The 25833-nt window shown below is 37.6% G+C and overlaps 1 protein-coding gene across 1 annotated transcript; it reads right to left on the minus strand.

The window, feature by feature from the left end:
- Window positions 1–13741: 13741 nt before the first annotated feature.
- On the minus strand, window positions 13742–25118 carry LOC116045866 (noelin-3-like). Its single transcript, XM_036004955.1, has 7 exons — window positions 24717–25118; window positions 21721–21864; window positions 19675–19830; window positions 17580–17799; window positions 16472–16578; window positions 14705–15482; window positions 13742–14669 (listed from the first exon to the last, which is right to left on the minus strand). Exons 1-6 carry the CDS (start codon window positions 24783–24785, stop codon window positions 14805–14807), a joined length of 1374 nt encoding a protein of 457 aa, XP_035860848.1. The 5' UTR covers window positions 24786–25118; the 3' UTR covers window positions 13742–14669; window positions 14705–14804.
- Window positions 25119–25833: the final 715 nt, after the last annotated feature.

A 25833-nucleotide genomic window follows, 5' to 3' on the forward strand; every position in this document is an offset into this window, starting at 1 on the left:
AACAACATCTAGAGATGATCTCAAACAGCCTCTTGATATGATGGCATTAGTGGCACACATGTTAAAGTGGCACTCTACTAATTGTAGACATATTAGTCACAAGGAGTCCTTTTAAACCATTGCATAATGTTGCTTTAACTTTGGGATGTGAAGATAAAAGAGAAGAGGGGATTTACTTGGCCAGGAGAATTTACAAAACAAAATGCTAGCGAGTTGCATCATGGGAAGTTTATGATCCTAGGTTTTAGCTTTAACCTCGGCCTCTGCTGCCTCGATTTAGACCATTCTTTCAAAAGTCCCCCAACTATAAGAAAGTATAACACTTAATCACTGGAGTAACCTTTTAAGGTTCGCAAGACATATCTTTGTTGTTTGTAAAGTGACCTCTAAGTCCAGCTTTATAAAGAATGGATGAAAATAAGGCAAGATGATCAGGTGTTCAGTCTTATGATGTTAGTTATAATAATGTTAGCGTCAGGTGTTATTGGAAGCTGCAATGATAAGAAATGTTCCATTCATGCAGGGAATACATTAGAAATCTTTATATTTGTAGTTTGCATAATGCTGTTGTGAGAGTGATGTGTGGGTGGAATATGCCTTAATCTTTTTTGATCCACACTATTTAATTCTTTTTAAACTGTTTTAATGTTTTACTGTTTTTAGTTTGTGAGCCAGTGCGGCATATATTTTGGGTCATAAGTTTAATTGGGGGCATGGTTGAAAGATGGAGTCAAAAAAAGGTTACTTGTGTATCTATATAGGGAGCGGGCAAAGAATAAAGTTCTGGATGAGAGACAAAGTTGTTAAGCCAAAAGAAGGGAAATTTTGCATTGAGGTTGGTGTGTGTTATAATCCACTGTGTGTGTTTTGTGAGAAAGTGAGACAGAGAAAGAGAGATTCACATGAACAATACAATACCTTGATTGCAGTGGACAAGAAGATTACATGAATACATTCTGCATTCAATCAGCATGCATTCAGCTTATCCTATAGATAACTGCAGCTATATCTGTAAGTGTTCAGCAGCACATTGATCTGATGCACCATGAGACATTTGAAGTGAGAAAGTTGAAAAGCATGGGAGGAACAGAATTCAAATGCATTCTGTAACCTTGGAATTGTGTGTCTTTGTTTAACCTGTTCTGCAAAGTATACTTTTCCTTTTTCTGTTTTCTTTTCTTCTTATCCTAGTAGATACAGTATAGGCTACCATAGCAAAACTTGGCTGGCCATCTGTAGCCTCCTTATGTCGATGAAGTGCCAGGTACTGTATAGCTTTACGATACATATTAAAATTTTGGATTTATCGAACTCTGCCATAAAACGGGCCATTCCGTTATGAGATGGACAAATCTTTACATCGAACCATCTAAACCTTACAGATCCTCAGTGTTGTAGAATCAGACAGCTTGGGGAGGAACTTGCCCATCGATAAAGTCTGCACTGAAATAAAGCTCAGCTGTTTCCTAAATTAGCCTGTTAATAGCGTTTTCACCTGAGAAGGCAGGAATGATCAATCATTTGATCAGTTGGTAATTGATCAGTTACTGCACTGACTGAATTAAAGGACGTAGATAGTTTACACAGTTAAAGAGCTGCACGACGATCATTTTGTTTTCTGCAGGACTCAGCAGGTGATGAGTACTCCGCATTGTATTTCAGAGAACTCCTTGACTGTCGTAAAAGTTTTTTTTTTTTTTTTTTTAAACGCTTGTCTCCCACCTGTGACCCAGCAGCAACCACATGAGGGCAGTAGGTTTATGAAAATACTCCGGCAATGTCTTATGTCAACAAAGTAAGGCATCTTCTCTGCTAAGGCATCTCTCTGTTATCTACTCACTTCTGTGCCCCCCTAACCTTCAGCAGATGTGTTTGAAGTCTGAAGGATGTGTGGGCCCGGCTCATAGAAGGAATTGCTGATCAAGTGTGCTTTTAAAGTGCATCAGAACCGTGCAGCCAGCCTGAATCTTCTTGCCTCGCACGTGTGTTCTTGTCTCCATACAAGCTGCTGGAGCCACCCTTGAGAAATCTTGAACAAATATTTCTCTCCCCATTCTCACACCCACACACATCATTATTCATACTACATAAAATCTACTCCAAAAACATACAACTTAAATATGCTGCTGGCTTGTTCACACACTTCAGCACTCCCACTGCAGTTGATCAACAAGTGAAGACTAACTCCTGTCTCTTGATAATGTGTGGTAAATTGATCACAGAAAGATAAGTGCAAAATTTTAATTTGGGAAATAATTACTTTCATTTCTAAGTCAATTAATATATCTCTTGTGAACACTTGTCTTGATCGTCTTCTTTAGCTGTGCAATGTACTCGATTGAACCCGAGACGCTTGGTCATTTGCATTTTGAGTGTATACTGTAGATAAAAATGAAGTCACTTGGGACTTAATGGAAGACGATGAAGTTCTGCTGCTGGATTAGATTTGCTGGGGGAAAAAAAGGGACTAAAAAAAGTTCCTGGAGTTGTTATCAGTAAAGACATCTCAGCATAACTTGAGAGTAAGCTGATATTATTGGTGTGTGGGCTCATTTGGGCCTCAGGGACTGAAATAAGCCAGCTCTAATCAATAGCAGAGTTGACTAATCTTTAGTTTGCCATTCCAGCACTATTGCTGATGTGAATACTAAGTTACCAACTCTGTGTTTTTAGGCTATCTTTTACTGTGGCACATCGACAACGTTTTCACAAATTTGGTTTAGAAAAAACTCTGGTGCTGTTAAGTCAATGTTCTCTCAAGGTGTCTGATCACAGCGAGAGAAACATCCTAAAACAGAACGCATTTTTTTTTTTCTCTGCTGTCATGATTACCATAAATTCCAAGCTCAGGTGCTATGGTGATCCATTAGAGATATGACAAATACATTCATTAGCTTCCTCACAGCACCTCAGCTCCATGCTGCTACTCACAGAGGGGAAGTGAGATTAACTTTGTTGCCTCTATAAAGGCAGTGGTATCGACCCCAGGGATAAAAGAAAAGATGATTGAGAAAGATGGATCGACATGGCTCACCTGCAACTGTTATTCTTTGCCTATCGATTATGATTATGAAAAAATGGCTGACAGGCAATGGTTGTTTTGACTCACCTACAGGTCAGGAACATAAAGAACTGTGAAGAATTTTCTAATGGAAATCTGTGCCAGCTCAAAACGTCTGTGTGCAGTATGCCGCTGCTTGCACATAATACTTAAAAGTGATTTTTTAATGAGGAACTTGGAAATAAATAAATATTTTTTTACTGAAGGTCTACAAAGTTGCCTTGGTGAATTAAATTCATCGGAATATTGATAACCCACTTGTTAACATTTATTGAAGAACTTGTATGTAACACATCTGTCAGTGCGGATGATTCAGTCAGATTTATTGGAAAGCACCATCATGCAAATGTAAAAATTTATGATTTTCATTGTGGTTAAATCACACTCTTGTTATCTCCCAGGAACACTATCATACAACATAAAATAATGTTTTGCTGCACAGCATCAGTTTGTGTTATCAAGATAGTGATGGTTAGTTGATCAGTGATCGATCTACAGTGTATTACCCAATATGGCTGCTACAGTTTGTACTATACCAATTCTGTTTTTAAGATTATAGGACAATTAAGTCAGTTTTCGAGATTGTGTTGTTACTTGACACTGTCTCAAATGTTCTGTTATTATAAGCCCCATTTGATACATCAGGAAATGCTAAATAGATAAGCTGAACCATGGAGGCAATTGTGGAAACTGTGAATAGTTCCCTTTTAAAGGTCAGTCACGCCTCATTTACAGAACATAATTAAATAATTTGCCTGGGGAATGCATATGAATCTCTCATGAATGTCTAATTGATTTAATTTTAGACGATAAGAAATGAATAAGTCATACCAAAAAAATGTGCACATTTAAAAGCACTAGCTTACACACACATCCGCTAAATCGCATAGGTCAATTACTAGTCTCACATTGCCAAACCTTATTCTACAGTGTTGATTACCAACAACTTTTGAGACATCTATAGTCACACAAAATCCACGATTGTCTTCAACATAACCTTTATTGATTTTGTAACACAACAGCTTTAGGGCTGAATAATGCAACAATGCGCACAAATATGATTACAAAGATGCCAGATCAGCCCACCCCTCGCATCCTCCCTTCCACAGACATCCAACCCACCCACCCCTTCAGGTGCGACCACCAATTTCTTCAGAGTATGTAGGTTACCTAGTCAAAGAAAAAGGAATAAATAAAAGCAGTAACAGGAGGTAACAGTCCTTGCGAACATGTCCGACTCACACATGACAGCTGGTTTCAATCCTTATTTGGTATACATAACGCTAATACATTAGCCCAGCTAGCAGATGTAAGCTAGGTGTTCATCTTTCCAATGCATTGCTACATATTTTCTAGCTGTGATAAGGGCTATTCTATTACATTTGAGTTAGTTTTTATTGACTTTTATTAAAGATGTGTCGCCAGGTAGGGTTATTCTTGGTTCTGCAGAGATGGTTATTCTTGTGATGTCATTAAGCGCATTGAGTATAGAGGTTCAATATAAATTTAGACAAGGACAGGCCCAGAACATATGTAGCAATGTACCTATTTTAGTTTCCAGGATAGTTGCTGAGTGACAGCTTTAGAAACAGCTGATGTACACATCCGAAGTCTGCTTCAATCTGTCCTAATGCAGAGCAGGCTGACAGCATATTTGTCCCACCTAACCTGCTGCAGTAGCTGAGTGTAATGAAGGTGGTGCCATGGCAACTGTTAGCCCCTTGTCAAACACCATGATGTTGACTGCCTGCAGCTTATTACTAGCCTGGTCCTATCAGACTCTTGTACATTTCATTTGTACAGAGTCTGGCCGCTCTCCATTGACAAGTGTTAACTTCCTTGAAGGCGGGTACTCTGTTGAAGTTTAAAACTATTGGATCTGCCCAGAGCCACTCTGGATCTGCCGTAACCAATCGCTAACGTTTGGTCATGACGTTGGCTTAGCCCTGTGGGGAGGAGGGCCACAACATCACGGCCACCAACTAAACTAAGCAAAGATTGTTCTTGCTCGGGCTTTAACTTCTGGATATTCAGCAGCGTTGCCACAATGGACCGAATGGCTTCGCTCGCATCTTTCTCCGCCGCCATTACGGAACTCACCGAAGGTTACCGAACCTCAACGTCATCTTTTTCAGCCACTCCCTCTGTTCGCTGATTGGACCGCCAAATATTTGGTAGGAGAAAACCCAAGAATATACCGCAAACCCAGACGTAGTACTGAAGGAAAATTAAAATTGAGCGGAAGTATGTAGGAGGGCGGAGCCAGGCTAGCTTATTACAGGTCCCTGTCAACTTCTACTGCATCCATGAGTAAAACAAAATACTATTTTTCTGGTTACATTAACAATGCTAACAATATAGTGAATGAATGCTTAATGATAAAACTTGCTCTGTTGAATATGTAAAATGAATATCCATATTATGGGAAATAGGCTTTCTAGGCAAGAGTTAAATAAGACGATCGATACCACTCTCATGTCTGGGCATCAAGTAGGTCATTAGGTAATTAGCTAAGCTTAGCATAACGATTGGAAGCAGTGGGAAACAGCTAGCCTAGTTATGTCCAAAGATAAAAACACCTAAAAACCATATCTTGTTGATTTTATATTTATTTTTATGTCTGGATTAAACAAATCAGATGAATTAGTGAGCTTTCAAGGTGTTAGTAGACAGATTTTTGAACTATGGGAGCCAGGCTAGCTGCTTCTGCCTGCTTCCAGTATTTATGCTAATTCAAGCTAAGATAATCGCTGCTATCTTTAGCTCCATAGCGCACAGAGAGAGTTAATAATCACATTTCCTAAAATTGTTAAACTATTCCTACTGTAAGCCTGTTCAACAAAACTCAAACAGCAAGACTGCATAATGATTAAGGACAATCACATCAAATACAGTACTAAAAATACTAGCCTAATGAAAGCCTTAACTTTTAAATGACAGATTTAAAAATGTCTTACTGTATGTGTATAAGTAATGCTAGAGCTAAAACAAAAAAGCAATCTTCTTGCTTGAGTGGACATCAGATCAACGTATTCTTTTCAACTTTTCAACGTATTCAGGGTGTATGAATTTGAAAGAAAACTGACTTCTAACTAAATGAACTGCAGCTATACTGACCCTTACACAATATGTGTGATTCTATGTGTGTGTGTGTGTGTGTGTGTGTGTGTGTGTGTGTGTGTGTGTGTGTGTGTGTGTGTGTGTGTGTGTGTGTGTGAGCACATCCCAGACAATGATTGTAAGTGATTTAATAAAAGTGCCATATTTCTTTTATCATGCTCTCTCCCTCTCAACCCTGGGAGCTCTTTCCTTGAAAGAATAGATCCAATCTTTTTTTACAATACTCACACCAAGGCCTCGCCACTCCATGGCACAGATCAATCTCTGAGGCTTGAGCAGTAGAAGGTTAATCTGGAAGAGGAGGCCTGTTCGTTTATACCTCGACATGCTCCACTGTCAGTCAAAGATCTTGGTGCATCTGTCCTGACAGATGTAGCTAACATCCCTAATCCATACAGCCTCTTTTTTCTTTCTAAATGTTGAACTGTTATATGTACATATTTGTTTCAGTATGTATTGTTGTTTTTTTTCATATTAAATTTAATATGTTTATGTATGCACCAACAATCAAGGGAAATTCCTTGTAAGCATTACTTACTTGGCAATAAATCCCTTTCTGATTCTAATTATTATCCCGAATGGCCTTCCCAGGACCCATCGGCTGCCACCTCGTTATCATTTATCGACCTCATTATACCAAAACACCTAAGAAACACTGGAAATTGACCCAATATGTAACTACATTTTACATTTATATTTTAGCCATTTAGCAGCAGGTGTGTGGGGGTCAGGCTCCTAATGTATGTGCATAGTAAGAGTTTCTGACTTGTCAGTAGCGTTCACGTCAACATCCAAGTCATAGTTACGACTGGGATACTGCCTTACGTCAGTCAAAGTCTGTTGTTTCATGTAAATAAACCCAAATCTAATGGATATAATGTATTTGTGTTAATACACAGTGTTTTAACCCCCCACGTGACCAATTCCGTTACTATACAACCTTCCTCAGGTGTAGGATAATATGAAAATTTGCAAGTTGTGGGAATCTTTACTATCATCCATCCCATCTGAAGTGAACATGGCTATAGATCATGTTCAATTTAGTGGAAAATTCGCTCGATGGTGTTTTAAGCCTCCAACGTCGCCTTCCAGGCAGCTAACCCTAACTTTAACCCTAAACATAACCATTGCCACGCTGCCTGGAAGGCGTCGTTGGGGGCCTAAAACACCAAACACCGGAAAGTTCTGTGACAATACAACTGTCCCCAAATTACATTTTAAAAGAAATGTATTGAAAACTTCAAGAACTAAAGGGCCAGTTCATAATTTCTTGACAACATATTGTATTTGAGGTGATATTACATACTGAACATGCAATATGGAGATTTTGTAGCCTAACCATTTCTTTAATTTATTTAGTCTATCATATAACAGCATGCATCATCATATACATTTTTTCTTTACAAATGTTACCTATGTAAACTAATATTTTACCCCATGTGAAAACATTGTTGTATTACTGTGTCTTGTATTACAGATATTTGGGAGTGACAACATTGTTTAATAGGCAAGGCAAGGCAAGGCAATTTTATTTGTATAGCACAGTTCAGCAGCAATGCAATTCAAAGTGCTTTACATAAGACATTAAAACACAGTCAAAAATGTATACAAATTGATAACAAATAGAAAGTAGTTAATACGAAAATATAAACGAAAAAAAAAAAATTAAAAACAATTAAGAGTAGATTGAATACAAGAGTAAATTCACAATGGAGTGCAATTAATTAAGAAAAGGCATTGTTAAAAAGAAAGGTCTTCAGCCTTGATTTAAAAGAGCTGAGATTAGGTGCCGACCTACAGTTTACAGGTAGTTTGTTCCAGATGTGCGGACCATAGAAGCTGAACGCAGCCTCTCCTTTTTTTTGTTCCGACTCTGGGGATGGCAAGCAGATGATCTCAAAGATCTCTGCGGCTCATAGTGTAGTAGCAGATTCAAAAGGTAAATTGGTCCCAAACCGTTTAGTGATTTATAAACTAGCATGAGTATTTTGAAATCTATTCTTTGGTGCACAGGAAGCCAGTGTAAGGACTTCAGAACTGGAGTGATGTGATCTACTTTCTTGGTGTTGGTAAGGACTCGTGCAGCAGCGTTCTGAATCAGCTGCAGCTGTTTAATAGACTTTTTAGAAATACCTGTAAAGACACCGTTGCAGTAGTCAAGTCTACTGAAGATAATAGTAATAATAATAATAGTCTTTTTACAGTACTATAATACATTGATACCTTTACTTAAACCCCTATAATAATAACACTGGTCTGAATACACTGGATGAATAGTTTGTAGCTGACAATTAGATAACAACCCTGCAATAGTAGACAGTGACTTGTAGGTCTCTATTAGAAAACATAATACACCAATACTGTTGTATTCTCCAACTCAAAGTACTGAGAGCAAAAACAAATGACAAGAACGAGTGTACTATATTAAGTGACTTGGTGTTTTAATGGCATTGTCATGTGTGGGCAGAACATCACATTGTAAATCTGTAGCCAAACTGCAGCTAATAAAAAGGATGAATCACTGTAACCTCAGTTAATACACAGTCAACAAGTCTGGGCTGTGACAGGTTTATTGAGCCTATTCATTCAGGAGGACGAACCCTTTGCTGCTGTGCACACAGATAAGGCATGATTGCAGATGAGTGCAGCCAAATACAGAAATGCAAACCTGGGACCAAGTGACATTCAAAATAAACACAATTGGTGTGGAAGGACACTATTCTCTCTCTATCTCTTTATCTATCTCCATCTATCTCTATCTATGGACAGAATCGCAGTTTCCACCAAAGTTGTCCTACACAAAACCAGATAAACCCAGAAGAAGTATTCAGCTTCTATTTTCTCCCACCATGAAATATCTAAGATGATATCGGACGATAACTCTGCCTGTGGATTCAGTAATTCGGTTTGGTGGACAGGACAGACCAGGCTTTACATTAGCTTTGATCATCCGTAACAGCTTGAGGAGATGTGATTTTTAGTACATGTTTTTTTTTTATCAATAATTGCTGTTGTTTGAATTATAGAGCAATGTTGTGAAATGAGGGAAAGTTTTGGCAGCAATTTTGTTGCCGTTGTGTCCTTTTTTAATGTTTGATTCCTTTTTGTTCAAGAATTGTCTATTCTTGTCTATTCTTGCATTATATATCTTAAACTTTAGAGGCAGGCTAGTGATTTGGTTCCCACTGAGGCGACCCCTGCATTAAAAGTTATACACTTTATACACATTTTCTGCGATGGGATATAAATGTCTCCAACTGTTATAATTTTTTCACTTAACTTAAATTAACTTTTAATCTTATCATTGGTCATACAAAGTGGTTTTAAAAGCAGATACAGACACAGTGTTACCATTTTAAAGCACTATTTCTAGAGGTTGTTGACAAGCTTGCTGAGAAAAGACACTCAAAATTAAGATTAGGAATGATTAAAGGCAAGCAATTCGAAGTTTATGATTGCTAAAAAAAGAGTACAAGACTATTGTTTTGAAAGATGTTCAGTGCATTTATATTTAGAATTTAGGACCAGTACATGACTTTACTCGTATGCTAGGATTTTAATTTTAATTAATTCACATGCATTGGGGTGTGTATTGGCTTTGGGAACACATTTTAATAGATAATGTTTTAGAGATAGAAAATGGAAGAAACATAAAAAGTAAAATATGATATAATTTTCTTTTCAGGGAGTATGAGGTATGTTTAAACTTTCTAGCTACACCTTGGCAGCCTCATCTGTAGCACTCCCAACTATTTAAATAACTCACATTGCAGTGAAGCATGATTTGGTGAAGCAATTTGGCTCATTCTTGAACTGAAATATAAGAGGTTGTATATATAAAAGTATCACAGCAATCAAAGTACAATTTCCATTTTTACTCATCTGGAAACAAACCAAATTATAAAGTGTGATATACAAAGGCAGGCCTTTGATGGAGGCTAAATCTTGTCTTGTTATAATCCTGCTTTAAATGTAAAGTCTAAGTGTTCCCTACCACTAATAGCTGTTAACTTTAATGACTTCAATCACCACAGTTGACTTGTTTTAGAGACATCAGTCTGTGGCTCGATCTTGAGCTCTCAAACTGTTTTCTGCTGCCCTTAAACGTGCCTCGATTGCATAAGAGAACACCTGACATGATCAAAACTGAATTGATGTTTGAAAGCAACTTCCTCCTTCAGTTAGCTTGGAAATTGGCACAGGAACTGAAAAACTACTTTAAAACCCCCCACAATTTCTTGTGTTTCCTGATGCAATGCGTGTGTGAGTTCAATTCATTTAAATTATATTATAGCCCAATATCACAAATTTGTCTAAGAGGGCTTAACAATCTATACAGCATACAACATCTTCTGTCCTTTGACCATCTCATTGGATAAGGACGAACTCAACAACAAAAAACTTTTAACAGGAAAAATAATTGGTAGAAACCTCAGGCAGAGCTACTGAGGAGGGATCCCTCTCCTAGGACGGACAGACGTGCAATAGAGTCGTCATACAGAACAGACCAGCATAATGAAATACAGTATAAACAATCCATATGACAAAATGATACAAATAAAGTGTGTGTGAAAGAGAGACAGAGATGCACTCCATCTAACATCTCAAATTCCTTGCTGTAAGTCCAGCAAGGAATGTTTGAATCCCAGTCTATGATTTTAACCCACAGTAATAAGGCACTCTCTTAAAGTTTTAGCTCACAGCTGGCAGGATGATTTGAAGCATCACATAATATAATCAAAAAGATCAGAAATATACTTTGTATTTGAGCAAAAAGGGTGTGAAATATCCTTTTTTCTCATAGCCCTAAAAATGAAATTTTATTCTAATCCTTTGTGTTAGCAAAGCTGGACTGACTGCTAAAGTCATCCACATTGTTGGTCAGCATATGTTAATGTTTATACTGTAATAATGATAAATAAGGGTTCCCAGTGGGTGCTCATAAAATAGCATCAAACAGACCAGAGTGATTACATGTTTTATTTAAGTCATGGGTCATGGCTCTAAGCAAGAAGTTGCTCTGAGTGTTGAGTACAGCCTCTGTTTCATTTCTGTGGACTGTTTCACATTCAGTATTCTAAATTAGCCTGGGTTTATTTCCTGTTGTGGTGTATATTAATATAAATTTGAACACAAGCTGTTACCTAGCAACACAATTCCAATGAACAGGAATAGAATAAGCCTCAAGGTTAACATCACTGTACATCTGTTTCATTTGAGTGGGCACCACTAAAAACAAAAGGGGAAAACAAACTAATTCTGGCAGGACATCAAGGCATTTCATATTATGTTGACTAAAACTAGAATACCATACTTGTGTTATTTAACTGCAAGGATTTGTCTGTTTATGTTGGCACTGTTAACGAGAGGTCCCTTCACCCTAGCCCCCCCTTGCTTTTCTACTCTGTGCCGTCTTTATTTATTGAATTCCTGCTGGAGTTTTATTATGTTTAATGCTCCCCACATGTTGTCTGTCATGTTGCTGTGTATTTGTCATGTCCGCTATGCGTTGGACGATTCACTTGTCCATTAATATCTGACAATGGACACCTCGAAGGGCATTAACCCGCTTTTACCATGGCAACTTGCCAAATAATTTTTTTTTAAACCATTATTTTATATTTTAATGCATTTTTCCACCGAAATCTAAAGTTTTTCTAAATAATAACTCTGTTTCCCTGGTTACGCCTGAAGGTTTGACTAATACCTGGAACAATAGTTCCCATACCATGAGGTTCTTATGCAATGCAAATGTTATTCACTGTTCCAGTGAATAAGACAGGCCTTAGATACAACTTTCCAGGCTTAGCAACGGGAGATATTTATAGTTTGCTCAGCTCATACAACCCTTCAGCCCAGACAGCTACGAGCCAGAAAGCTAACACTATGCTAGCATTATCCGCCATGTGTACTGTCAGCTGCAGCCTGAAGTAGCAAACTGAACAGAATCAGAATCAGAAAAGGTTTTATTGCCACAATGAGTACACTTATGTGGAATTTGCCTTGGTAAAAGGTGCATGTACATAAACAAACAAACAAACAAACATATTAAACATTAATATGAAATAAACATATATACAGAATAACAAAAATATGTACATACAAAATAACTGATGCATAAGAAAATAGAGGCTGAATGGGTTAAGTGCAAAAAAAGCTGATGTTCAGCTCCCACTTGAGGTCCTGGGAGATAATGGAGTCCAGGAAGCGGAAGGACTCTTTTTTCGACATGCAGTGTATACTATGACTTTTTTTTTAACATACTATACCATGATTTTTTTATATACTATTCTATGACTTTTTGATGACTTTTTGAGGCATAACTATACTATGACTTTTTTATACTAATGACTTTTTTATGACTTTTTTCGACATACTATACCATGACTTTTGTTATAACTCTTTTCAACATACTATACTATGACATTTTTAGCACTTTTTTCGACATACTATACTATGATTTTTTTCGACATACATACTATTACTTTTTTATCACTTTTTTCAACATACTATACCATGATACTTTTTTTATACTAATGACTTTTTTATGACTTTTTTCGACATACTATACCATGACTTTTGTTATAACTCTTTTCAACATACTATACTATGACATTTTTAGCACTTTTTTCGACATACTATACTATGATTTTTTTCGACATACATACTATTACTTTTTTATCACTTTTTTCAACATACTATACCATGATACTTTTTATATACTAATGACTTTTTTATGACTTTTTTCGACGGGCTATTACTATTTTCAAATTAAATATGTTTGTGGCACACTGGCTCAGTGGTTAACACTGCTGCCAACAGGTAACCAGCAAGTAGTCACTTCAGACTCACCCAGGTTTGATACCCAGTCAGGGCAGGTCCTATTCATGATGTTTTTTCCGACATACTATACTATGACTTTATCACTTTTGGAGAAATACTATACTATGACTTTATAATTTTTTTCAACATACCATACCATGACTTTTTATTTGCTTTTTTCAACATACTATGACTTTTTTAGCACTTTTTTTTGACATACTATACTATGACTTTTTTTCGACATACATACTATTACTTTTTACGACATGCTATACCATGATATTTTTTATATACTAATGTACTAAACAAGCTTTACCTTCTTCTTATGCAATTATGCCAGCAATCCAGTTTAACCAATTTAGCTTTTCAGCATTCACAAGCATTTTCTGCAGGAAATATATTTTCTAGCTCTAAATTGTTTTGCTACTTTTACTGAAATATCTGAGTAATTATTCCCCCCCTGACTGAAAGTAACCAGGAAAACAGTAAATATCTCTTAATGTGACAAAAGCTATAAAAAAAAAAAAGAGTTGAAAAAATGGTAGTGCAGGAAATGACAAAAAACCTCTCACTTTGTCCTTTTGGAGGACAATGAAATGACGTTTCTGGCAGAAAAGCATTGTTGAACTCAGGTCTATTACATTGAATTATAGCGCAACGCTACTTCATGATCAAGGCATTTCAGTGTTTTCTTTTGTTTGTAGAAAAGCCTCTTGAAGAAACACAAATACACAACAGTGACTTAATGAAAACAATACTTTTATTTAGGTTATTTATAACTTCTTATATACACAAATGAATGATTATTAAAGTTACATACTGCTGTCTGTATAAATAGACCATTACTATAGCAAGAGAGGAGGAGAATGGGATGTTGTGCAGATATAAAATATACAGATATACAGTTACAGAAAAATCCTATTAGGATAGCCAACATTCATGCACTAGAGCTGTTATCATTGGGCTTACAGAACATACTGCAATGAATAAGGCATACAGACTGTTGCTGAAGTTACAAAAAAACTAATATCTCAAAGTACTCAATTAAAGGCAAACTGTTGTTTGCTGAAGTACTTTAACTTAGTACTTCAAGATATCCTATGACCTGGATGACTGAGAATCTTCATACACAAACGCCAAGTACAACTATACAGGTGCATGGTTTACCAAATTTCTCATTGTCTGTGTACACGGTGTGTACAAGGTCAAGTGCAAAAAACTTGAAAGGAAAAGTACAAAGATAACTGTAAAAGCTAAATTGAGGCAGTGAAAGACAGGAATAAATTAGCAGATGATGAATAAATGGAAAAGAAAGAATGGAAACAAAAAGAACAATTAGTGAACACGGTAAAAATATGAATACATTAGGGGAAATGAATAAATGCAATACTGAATGAGAAAACCATTATAAATTTGAAGACTTCATTTTGGAAAAAGCTTTCATTTTGGAAAGAGAAAGGAACTGCGGACATTACGGAAAATTCATTGACCTGCAATATGTTCCAAATGCTCCGATGTGTTTTAATTTTGTGCAGCCATTTACTTTCTATAGAGAAAGTTTCCACATGGACAATAGATTAATTAACGAACTCTTCATATGAAAACAAGCAAATAGCAAGATGTCGGTACGTAAGTTGTCTAAAATGCCCAAAAGTAACCGAAAAAAAAAAAAAAAAAAAAATTATATATATATATATATATGTAAAAGAATAAATAAATGCATTAGAACATTCAGGCACAACCATCAATTTTTTTTCTATATTTTCATAATTTCTTTCATGTGTACTGTATGTTCCTCCGCTTAAGAGTCGTCCTCAGTTTTAATGATGTGGAAAAGTGTAACATTAAACAAGACCTGGTGGCCATTATTCCAGCCGTAGAGGGCGCGGTCCCTGGCGTTGTAGTCCAACATAGACATGTGGAAGTACTGGTTATGAAAGGGAATGTCTGTATACTCGTATGTGGAGGTTTTAGTGGAGTAAGCATAGTACACCTTGGCACCGGTCAGGTGGGAGTTAGTGATGTACAGTGTTCCACAGATTATAAAAGACTCGCCGGCGTTCCTCTTTGAGTATTCTGTGTTCCATGTGTTGAGGATCTGGAGCGTGTCCGGGTTCAGCTGGCTGATGACAATGTTCCCCGCGTTTTGGTTGGTCGCATACACAGCCCAAAGGCCCAGCTCATCTGCCATCATGTCGATATCGGAGAAGCCTCCCCAGGTGTAAGGGTACACATTATGGAACCCCGCTGACTCTAGAGCCCTCTGGGTGACCACACGGCCCGTCTCGAAACTGTACCTCACTATGATGTTGCTCTGCATCTTGTTGTAGTACAAAGAGCCATTGTACACCACGTGGTTGGTTCCAGCCCATTTGAAAGGCAGGTTGTAGGTTCTCGACTCAACTCCTGCCACAAAATCAGCCATGGATTTATATTCTTTTACTATCTTGTTGTTGGTGTAGCTGTCCATGTACCAGACCTGAGGACAAATAAATACAAAAAAAGTTCCTGTGATCAAGTGACAAGAAACTGTGCCAGCGGTATCGATAAGGTCAAACTGGGACCGAAGGAGGGCAAATTTAACAACCCTAGGTAGCAGAAAGAGACTTTTTGGATTTATAATCTCAGAATACTGCATCCAAATGAGATGAATAAGTACTCATAAATAAGTAATAAGTAATTTATTTAGTAAGTTTTTAATATTTATTAACTGGTTTGAAATCCGCTGTGGAGTTTTTGACCACAAGTGCAACAACTGGTGCCATGGAGCAGTGTTTCAATAAGTAGGCCAGGTCTCTTTTATGTTTTATGTATCTGTTTGAACCTGTTTTTATCTGTATATGTTCACATAATAACTAAATAAAGGCTTTTTCTTTTCTGTGACTGAATATTTTTGTTTTACAAAAAACAGCCTTTGAAAATGAATATGAGAAGGGAAATGTATCGACATCTTATTTTAAGCCTTAATGATTGACACAATGTAGTTGGCGACTAACATTGAATGTGAACAGATGTTCTTTACATAAAGTCTCCACTTTTAAGTAACAGTTTGTCATGTACTTTTATTTTGAAATTTCTGTCTTACAGTAAAATGTGCAGCATCCTTCACAAGCAGGCCATTAATGTGTCTAGTGCACATTGGATAATTGACAAAGCCTTAGCCATCTTGTGGTGTATGTAAATTCTGATGAAGGCCTTGTGCCAAAACACATTAGGCAATAAAGTGTTGAGATAGTTTTCACATTCATTTAAAAGATTGTCCAAAATGTCCAGCAAGCGACATCAAGTTTTATGTTTGATCTCAGCAGTTAAGTATACAAAAACATTTGAGTGAGTATGATGTTGTAATTTAACAACATCTCTCCCCCACTGAACAACTGAAGGGAAGCAGTTGTATGTAAATTATTAAACCGCCCTGTGTTACTTCAAAGCTCGCAATATACAGCAAAGAACATTAACTCGGCTCACCCTGTTGTTTTTGGGAGACGCCTGTGGGTCGGTCATCCAGGCTCCAAATCTGGTCCCTGAAGTTTTCACAGTCTGCGGCCCAGTGATCTTCATTAGCTTGCCACATGCTGCGAACACATCACACAGAGTAACACAAACTGCACATGCTCCACATGATAAAACCACAGCCAATATTATCATGATAGTACTGGAACAAATTTCTAACATTAGATTGCTTCAATCTGTAGCTAACAGATGAACAAAAAAAGTTATAGATGGGCTGTTTGTACTCAGCATCTGGACTCTGCCACATTTCTCTGCTACTATAGAAATAAAGGGGATAACCAGAGAAAATGCCACAGTACAACTAGTAACTAGTGAAACCTTGTGTCAGAGCTGGGTGACCATTTATCCCACATTGTTTAATATTTGAAGTAGCTGCACTTGATTCATCTTGCCAGACACTTTAATTGTGCCAAATGATAGTGGGCTATCACTTGCACAGAAGCTTGCGATTTCCCTATTAAGTATTTAACTGCTATTTTACCTAATCAATCGAAGCTTTGAGCACAATGAATGCTTAAGTAATCATCTTGAGCTCAGGCAGATTTCCAGCCACGTCCCATTAGTATTCACGTTGACACTTTGACAGGCTCAATCAGTGTTGATAACATGGCAGTTGGCAAATTGGAGTTAAGTTATGCAAACCTTTATCAGAGGCAAAGCTGCTCTGGAGGCAGAATAAGATAAGTTAAACATCAATGGGTGGAGCAAGGGAACTGCAGCTTTTCAGTGCCAAAGAAGGATTCAAAATCAGAAAGTAGGCATATATGGCAGACTTAGCAATCGTGATTTTGTGAAAGTCAATTGCATTTTTTTTTTAATGGAGCCAGAGTACAAAGCTTAAAGCTGCTACCACCTTTTACCTCTTTATGGTTTTGTCTACATTATTTCTGCCTCCAGAAGCAGTTCTACTGTCCCCTGCTCTGTATTAAAATGTAGCCAATTACACGTAACTGCTTTGTAGCCAATCTGCTGATAGCTGCAAGAAATGTGCCTATGATCCCTCTGCCATCGGATAATCTGAGGTCAGCATGCCTGAATCTGCTTTTTCTGTGATGGACTTAACTGAGTTTGCTCATGCAGTTGCGAAGCCGATTTTCCAGATTTAGGACCCTCTGTTGCAGCTCCTCATAGTCGTAGGCTCCCATTTCCTCCTGGATGCCCATCAACACGCCCGACAGGTTCCTGATCTCCTCTTTGAACTGTGAGATGAGCTTGGCGTCTGCCTTGTATTGCTCCAGGACAGGAATCAGTGGCTGCAGGGACTCCATCTTTCCCTGTAGCTCCTAGAAAACACCAAGAATACACCACTGCAAAAATACCTCTCTTAACAAATCTCTCAATCTGGAATAACAGTTTACTTAGTTTCCAATGCAGCTGTTTCAGGGGAGTTTTATTGTACAAGGTTAAACATCTTTAACTAAGGCAGAACATACAGTATGATAAAAAAACAATATACAAATTATGATATATATATATATATATATATATATATATATATATATATATATATATATATATATATATATATATATATATATATATAATATAATCTAGGCAGCATAGCTGAATATAAACTATGTATAAACATATTATCTCTTCCCTTCCATTCCCTTGCTTTTACTTGTGTAAGAAATTATTATTTTAAGACTCAATATCTAGAGATGGGCAGATCAATGCCAAATATATTGGTACTGCGATAACTGCATCTTCTTATGTTAGTGGGTAGATACTTTATAAATAGAAACAAAAGTCGCCCTGTGTTTTGCACAAAATGCAGACTCTTCTTACTGATTGATTATGACAAAAAAACATTGTTAAGTTAAGCAAAAAACTATGATTTGGTTTTCTCGCACATTAGCATGAAAACGAAAAACTATTTGTAATATTTGCAGGAAAGATTGTCTATATTAAAAGTTTATCATGAGAATGAAAACTTAGGGGAGGACAGAGAAGCTCCAGTAAGTCCCAAGCAATTTTTACTGATGGATGACAATAGTAATTATCTACATTGTATCTATATATGAATTGCTCCTATTATTATTGTTATGTAATGTCAGTGCTTAATTATACAATGTCAAATTATATGAAAATCTCTCTCTTCTGTGAAAATACTGTGAAAATAAGTTCATCTCCATTAAAAGTATCAATACCGGTGATACCTGTCATGATATTACTTGTTGTCAGATATAAAACTTGATGTATCTCTAACAATAACTAGGGGTGGATGAAGTACACAGATATTTTACTGAAGTAGCAATACCACGGTGTAGAAATAAAAGTCCCACATTCAAAATCTATATATGTATCATCATCAAAATATTAAATAGCAAATCGTAAAAAAAAAAATCGTAAATCTACTAATTATGCAGAATAAAATATATCACTGGATTCTATTTTTTTATGCATTAATGTGAAAGCACCCCTGATGATGTTGCAGCTGCTATACTGCAGGGTAGCTTAATACATCATTACACATCATCATTTATTAGTTGATTAATATTTTGTATTAATAATCTAAGTAAAGATTATGCAAAGCAACTAATGTCAAATGTATTGTAGTGGAGTAAAAAGTCCAATATTGGCAGTGGCAAGTGTTAATTTATTTGTTTATTAAAAGTGTTAAGTAGCATACAGTGGAAATACTCAAGTAAAGCACAAAAACCTCAAAATTGTACCTAAGTATAGCAGTTGAGTTACTTAGTTTCTTTCCACCTCTTAGAATAAAGTTTTTTTATAGTGGGTTTCAGAGGTTCACAGGAAGCAGCATGTCTAACATAACATAACAGATGAGTTCATGTAAGCGAAAACTACAACTAAAGGGCAAGTATTGAACTTGATCACTGCTATAAAATGTACAATATTCTTTGTCTACATGATGTTTTTTAAGAGTTAAATAAATGGAAAATGGAAATGCTTCAGGATCATGTCACTCTCACTGATGAAAGAGTTTTAAGAATCCACGCTGGATGTTTCTTCACAGCCTGTCTAGCTTTTAAAAGTCCATTTTGTTCTTTGCCGGGAATTGGTAGACCTGTATTGATCTAGTCAGGAATAAAAGTTTATCTATTCAGATGCCCCTCAGGTATCTTTGGAGGAGATCCTTTCACTGCCTCTCCTCTGATGTTGCTCACAAAGTTTAACATCAAACAAAAATATACCTGAAAGTTTTTGTTGACGAGCGTCTTCCTGTCCGATTCGATCTGTCGAAACTTTGACCGCAGTCCTTTGATCTGGCTCTCCATCCTCATGATATACTGAAAGTCCCTCTGCGTCCGCAGGTTCAGCACCTCGATTGACTGCGACATGTTCTGCACCTTTTGAAAAGAATCAAACAGCGCAGCATTGATTTTTCCGTCCACTGCGAGATTAAAATGTCCTCCATGTTCAGCCGTTCAGTAGCCTGCCATGCTCTAACTTCCCAAAGAACAAATCAACATTTTGACCTCCAACATAATTGTCTTTTAACCATCCATGTGTGAGCTGAATAGAACTGTTACATGGCCCCTTTCTTGCTGTGTTTTCTTCAGTTTTTAAATATATATATTCTTCTTTATCAGCTCTAATTGGAAACAGATTTCCTGTTTTTTAAATGTCAAGAATAAACTATTGAATCTGCAAGGTTTGATAACATATTTCAGAGTAGATATTTGACACAGAAACATTACAGTGTCTCTCTCTGGTTTAACAACAGTTCACTAGGTTTATGGGGCATGTGAGCAAAACGAAATGTGGTCCTTTCTCTCTTCTCTTTTTGGCTCTAATTGTAACCAGCCAACATTATTGGAGCACATCACCAGCAAAGTGGCACAACATTCATACATTGTGTTCTGCATACTTTCTGGCTCTGGCAGAGGGATTCTGAAATGGCCTCACTGAAGCCCTGAGGCAGCTAAGTACATTAGTGGCAAAGGCCCCAGTGAATGACAGAGAACACCCTTTGGCATACGACATTAAAATGTGGGCTAAAGCAATGTTTCCTTATTTGGCATACAAGGGAGTCTGGTGCCGTGCTATTTGTTTGTTTGTAGATAATGCATTAAATCGTTACTGTCAGAAAAAAACAAAAACAACTATTTCTATGTAATTAAAAGTCATGTTTCTGCTTTAATTCACAATGTTCACTGTTGTATTCAGAGTTACCTTTGTGTGACCAATTAAAAATCCATACTTTTACTTAAAAGAAATTCATGGTGGTAGATGTGAAAAAAAATATTTTTAAAAACTCTTGAAAGGCAGATTTTCTGATGAGAGTCCACTTTCTGATAGAAAATTGTAATCAAGAGCTTAAAGCCTGATAATTAGGGATGTCCCGATCAGGTTTTTTTGCCCTTGAGTCCGAGTCCGAGTCCGAGTCATTTGATTTTGAGTATCTACCGATACCGAGTCCCGATCCGATACTTCTATAATATATAAAAAAAGAATAAAGAAGAGCGAAAAAACAGATCCAGGATGTTCCTTATTTTTTATTTAATTCACCTTATTTTCACATTCAACAACTCTGTTAACAAACAGAGCACTTCTGTTACATATCTCACAGTTTGCTATGGCAATGTTGTTGTCATCAACTTTATAATACCTCCAGACCGCAGACATACTCGCGCTTTCCGCTTCAAGCTGCTTCCGTGTTCTACTTTGCCGGCATTTAACCAATAGCGTCTCTGCAACAAAGTGATGTCATGCCGCACGCGTTTTGGTTTCTGTGTGGAGTCAAAAGGGTCTAACTCTGTGCCACCGCATAACTATAGATGTGTTAAAAAATAATGAGAATATATATACATATATATCCGAGTCCTGATCGGGAGGTAACGTCCGATTCCGATCGAGTCTGAAACCACGTGATCGGGCCCGATTTCCGATCACGTGATCGGATCTGGACATCCCTACCGATAATACTTGAAACCTTAGCATTAGCCTTGAATTGTTTCTTGCAAAAATAAAAATATGAAACAGGAATGGAGAGCATTCTCATCTAATCAAGCAACAATTCAGCTGATGCCATCCATGTAATATATGCAGAAGTAGAAAATAGGGTTATGGACCTGGCTGGTGCAATCTCTCAAAGGATTAGGGCACCAAAGAAGCACAAATAACGATCAATGTTATATGTTTATATGAATGTGCTGGTTGCTTACAGAAAATGTGTGTGTTTAGAGAATTTGTGTTTTGTCACATAAGCAGAAACTTGTGTGGCTGTGTGCACGTACCTTCTCCAGTAGCTGGCGGAGCTGTCTGCCTTTGGCATCTCTGGAGCACAGATTCTGTTCAGGTGCCACCACTGTGCAGATACAACGGCCATCTGCATCTTGAGCTGAGCTGTACACCTGCCACCCCTCCTTTGGCCTGATGGTCTGCATACAGAAACACAAGGCACAGTCGTAAATACACAGTACACACACCTACTGGCAGACACACTAAATGGATTCAACACCGATGATATCACTATCATGAAATTGAGGCACACAGCTGTTATGTTTTCTTATTTTTTCCTCATGGGTCATTCATTCTTCTGCCCTATGCACCCAAAGCTTTAACACCAACCAACTGCACTGACTTATAAAAAGTCTGGGCTTTGAAAGAATACATTGCGTTTGCTTTAAGATATTCCTCCACAGAATATGCTCTCCAGTCTTCAACAATAAATAGTTTTTCCTGGCCTTGATGAATAACCCAAGTGCAGAATTTCCTCTGTTTCTCCTCACTAGACTTAACTGAAAGTCCTGCTGGGAGACACAGATAAACCTGATTTGTGGGAGCTTTTCCCACTCTTTATTACATTCAATATGCTCCACAGCACTAGAGTATAAAGCTTAAAGAACATGAAGTTATGCATCATAAGCCAATGCAGCATATTTTAATGCACCAGCCTTAACTAATGCCAGAGTGTACCAAGTCAAAGCTAGTTTGGCTCACCATATTGATCAAAGAGTCCTGAAGTGCTAGAAAAGTTGATAGCTACAAGTGGTATCAGTATTTTTGTCAATACTGCTGTTTATTGTCAGCATGGTAAATTAACACAAGCCTCCAGCCAAATACTGGCAACCTTTGACTGTGGAGGGTACATTTGTCTGCACTACCAGCGTCTTTGGCAGACAACCAACCATTATTTGGATTTTGTTTTACATTCTAAAAGTCAATCTTGCTGGAGAGTACCATAAACTTTGGCATCAGCCAGCCTTTGGGGCTTCTGGGTAGAAAAGAGGAGTGCCCTGTTTTCATATAGTGCAGGCATCCTTTTCCTTTTCTCATGTATCCCTTACATGTCAGCCTGAACAGTTTAAAGAGTGTTTGGAATTAGCCATGAAAGATCATGGCCGCTCTAAACAGGCAGAGACATCACGCCAACAAGAAAACTCAGACTTCGACTTATCCTTTTCACTTACCGAGAGACAGTTTTTTTTTTTAGAACTTTATCATAGTAACACAGTAGGCTATACTGTATTACTGTATTAAGAAAATGAAATGGCTGATCAAACCTTGAGTTGGTAATTTACAATCAAGAAATGTGTGTTGGTATTTAGTCACTAATTTAGTCTTCAACACCTGACTCCTCTGCCACATCTTCTTTCCACTTTCTTATCTTGAAGTCAAAAAATAAAAAAATACCTTCTGCACTATCAATCTCCTGAGCTTTCATTCTTTTTCCCAGCATAACTCTCTTATGTTGCCGTTATCAAATTGAAAGAAAGTTTTTTCAGGTATTATCAAAGCACTGCAGGCCTGAACTTTTGCTATTGGTTGCTGAGAAGTTTGTGATCTCGGAATTGAAGCTTATTCTACTGATTCCCCGATGCTACGTTGGTCCTTGATAAAAGCAAAGAAAGAAGAATATGATCGTCTCGTTATGTGCCACCTCTGAACTCAATGTGCATTTCATAAAGAATCACACTACGCTGAAAAGCAGCAGAACAAAGAAGTGATATTGCATTTGAATATCTAGCGGTAACTGTGGTACATTGTAGTGGTCGAAGAGATACTGGATGTCTGCCTCTCCCTCGTGGCATCATAGCTGAATGGAATAAAACAACCTCAGTTCTTATTTTGCCTACTTTGCTTTGAAAGGCTCCTAAAAAGAAGCCAGTTTCACAACTCTGGTGACGCACATCATTTCCCCCTCTTCTCACTCTCACATTTCATCATATTAAAATTAATCTGTAGCTCAGCCAAGCCAGATGCACACTCTAACTCTGCACAAAGAGTTTTTCTCTCATTAAATAATTCAGACAGCTGGTTCCTCTTTTGTATTTGCCGTTCATTTTGAATTACTGACAGATCTCTATTCAGTTTTGAGTATCCTGTAAACGTTTCCTGTTTTTGCGAACAAACAATAAACATTAATCTGCACACTACTTTCAATCATGGCAAGGTGATATACAGTTGTATGTGACGACACTGTGCTGCAATCAAGACACTGGCACAGGGATTGTACTCTGCATGGGTGGGATGAACCTAATCGACCATTGTTCGTGTCCAAATGGCTTGGTGATCTGCAAGCTGCTCTTCCTAATTTGTATAATGTTACCAAATGCATTCCCATTTTGTAAAGCTTACACTGGCAGGATACATTTCCTTTATAAAACATCACATTTAGAAACATTGAATAAGGTAGCCTGAAGAAGAAAACTACATAAGAAATGAATGAAACATTTCAGCTAAGAGCGAGAGAGAGAGATTATGTATTGAGATGTTTAGTGCAGCGCCTTCTGTCTGGGAGGGAATTTGGACATAATTCACAGCAGCAATAGGGTTTATTTATTTATTTTACAATGATTGAACGCTCCTTTAAAAGTGAGTTATATGCCTGGCAATACTCCAGGATCAATATCAGTGCTATGTGGTTATGTAGGCAATAAACATGAGTGCTGTGAGGGTGCCTCTTCCTCTACCACCACTTTAAATTCAGTCTTTATTATTTCAGATGATTTTTTTCCAAACATTTTTGGAATGTTAGTGTTAATTCCTGCCAATGCTGGAGTGTGTACAGGCTACAGTGACTATAGCAAAGAAGCAGCTAAACATGCCAAAATGCCTGGAAACTGAAATGACTCATTTTCTCTGTTGTTGGTCATTCAGCAACCATTGTGCAAAGCTCCACTCTAATTAAAGACATCCCAAATCATCTGAACTTAAAACAAGGACATTACAAGGCATGCTGAGCTCGTTTTGAAGTTTATTCTAAAAAATGTGAAGGCGGTAAACTTACCACTGAAGGGCAGTATCCGAACAGCAGCAGGAACAGCAGCGGGTTCAGCACCACGGACAGCGACCACATTCTGTCGTCTGCAATATGTTTCCCTCCTCCACGTCCTCCGCGACGAGTACAACAATTTCACGCAAGTTTTTGCCTGTAGGCTCGCACCACCTCGTCCACTACGCGCTGGTAAAAAACATGGATTCCTGGGGAGGAGGGGGGGCTCATCCATCCACTCGTCCCCGTTACGCATGCCATGTGGGCAGCGGGGAGAAACCTCGTCAATGCAAAAAGGGGAAAAAGTTTGTGGGCATGCATGCAGCCTTCTTCACGGATATGACATCATCCAGCTGCCTCTCTCGAATTTTAATGAATCCAGCTCGTGGTGTGTGTGTGTGTGTGTGTGTGTGTGTGTGTGTGTGTGTGTGTGTGTGTGTGTGTGTGTGTGTGTGTGTGTGTGTGTGTGTGTGTGTGTGTGTGGTGTGTGGTGTGTGTGTGTGAGAAGAAACCACCGGCAGCTGTGCGGTGACAAAAGTTGCAGCTGGCAGTATTCACCAGAAAATAGGAGATAGAGGCGCGAGATCAGAGCTGCTGCTGCGTTTTTGTGCCTGAGTAATAACGAGAGGAAACTATGACAGCAGCACGCAACATATTTTCGAGGTTTACTTCACTGCTTACTTTTATTGGTAGAAACAAAATTAAATCAAATAAACATATTAAAAATATAAAATACCAAATCAAAATATGAGATATAAGTAAAACGTTTTTTTACTAAGGCTACTACATCAAAATCAATTGAAGTTCAACCCACAGAGCAAAAGCTGGACCTCCTATTGGCGTATTTATCTACATTGGAAACTATTTTTTAAATTAACTTTCATATATCTGGCCACCCAAAGTCCTTGTTGTGGGCAGTTTTTATTGGAACTTCTTTTCTACAGAAGAAATAGTCTTATGGAAACTACTCACAGCAAGGTCTGTAGATAAGGGCTGTGTCTGGATTGAGAGAGGGGTTGCAGTTACATTTTTTTAATTAAAAGTTTAAATGCTGTTATCACTACAAACAAAATCGTTTTGTGTTTTGAATGAACCGGCCCTTTAAATAGGAGAAACACTCCTGCAAGACCTC

Source organism: Sander lucioperca, chromosome 9 (assembly GCF_008315115.2).
Source record: "Sander lucioperca isolate FBNREF2018 chromosome 9, SLUC_FBN_1.2, whole genome shotgun sequence".
In the NCBI taxonomy this organism is placed as follows: domain Eukaryota; kingdom Metazoa; phylum Chordata; class Actinopteri; order Perciformes; family Percidae; genus Sander; species Sander lucioperca.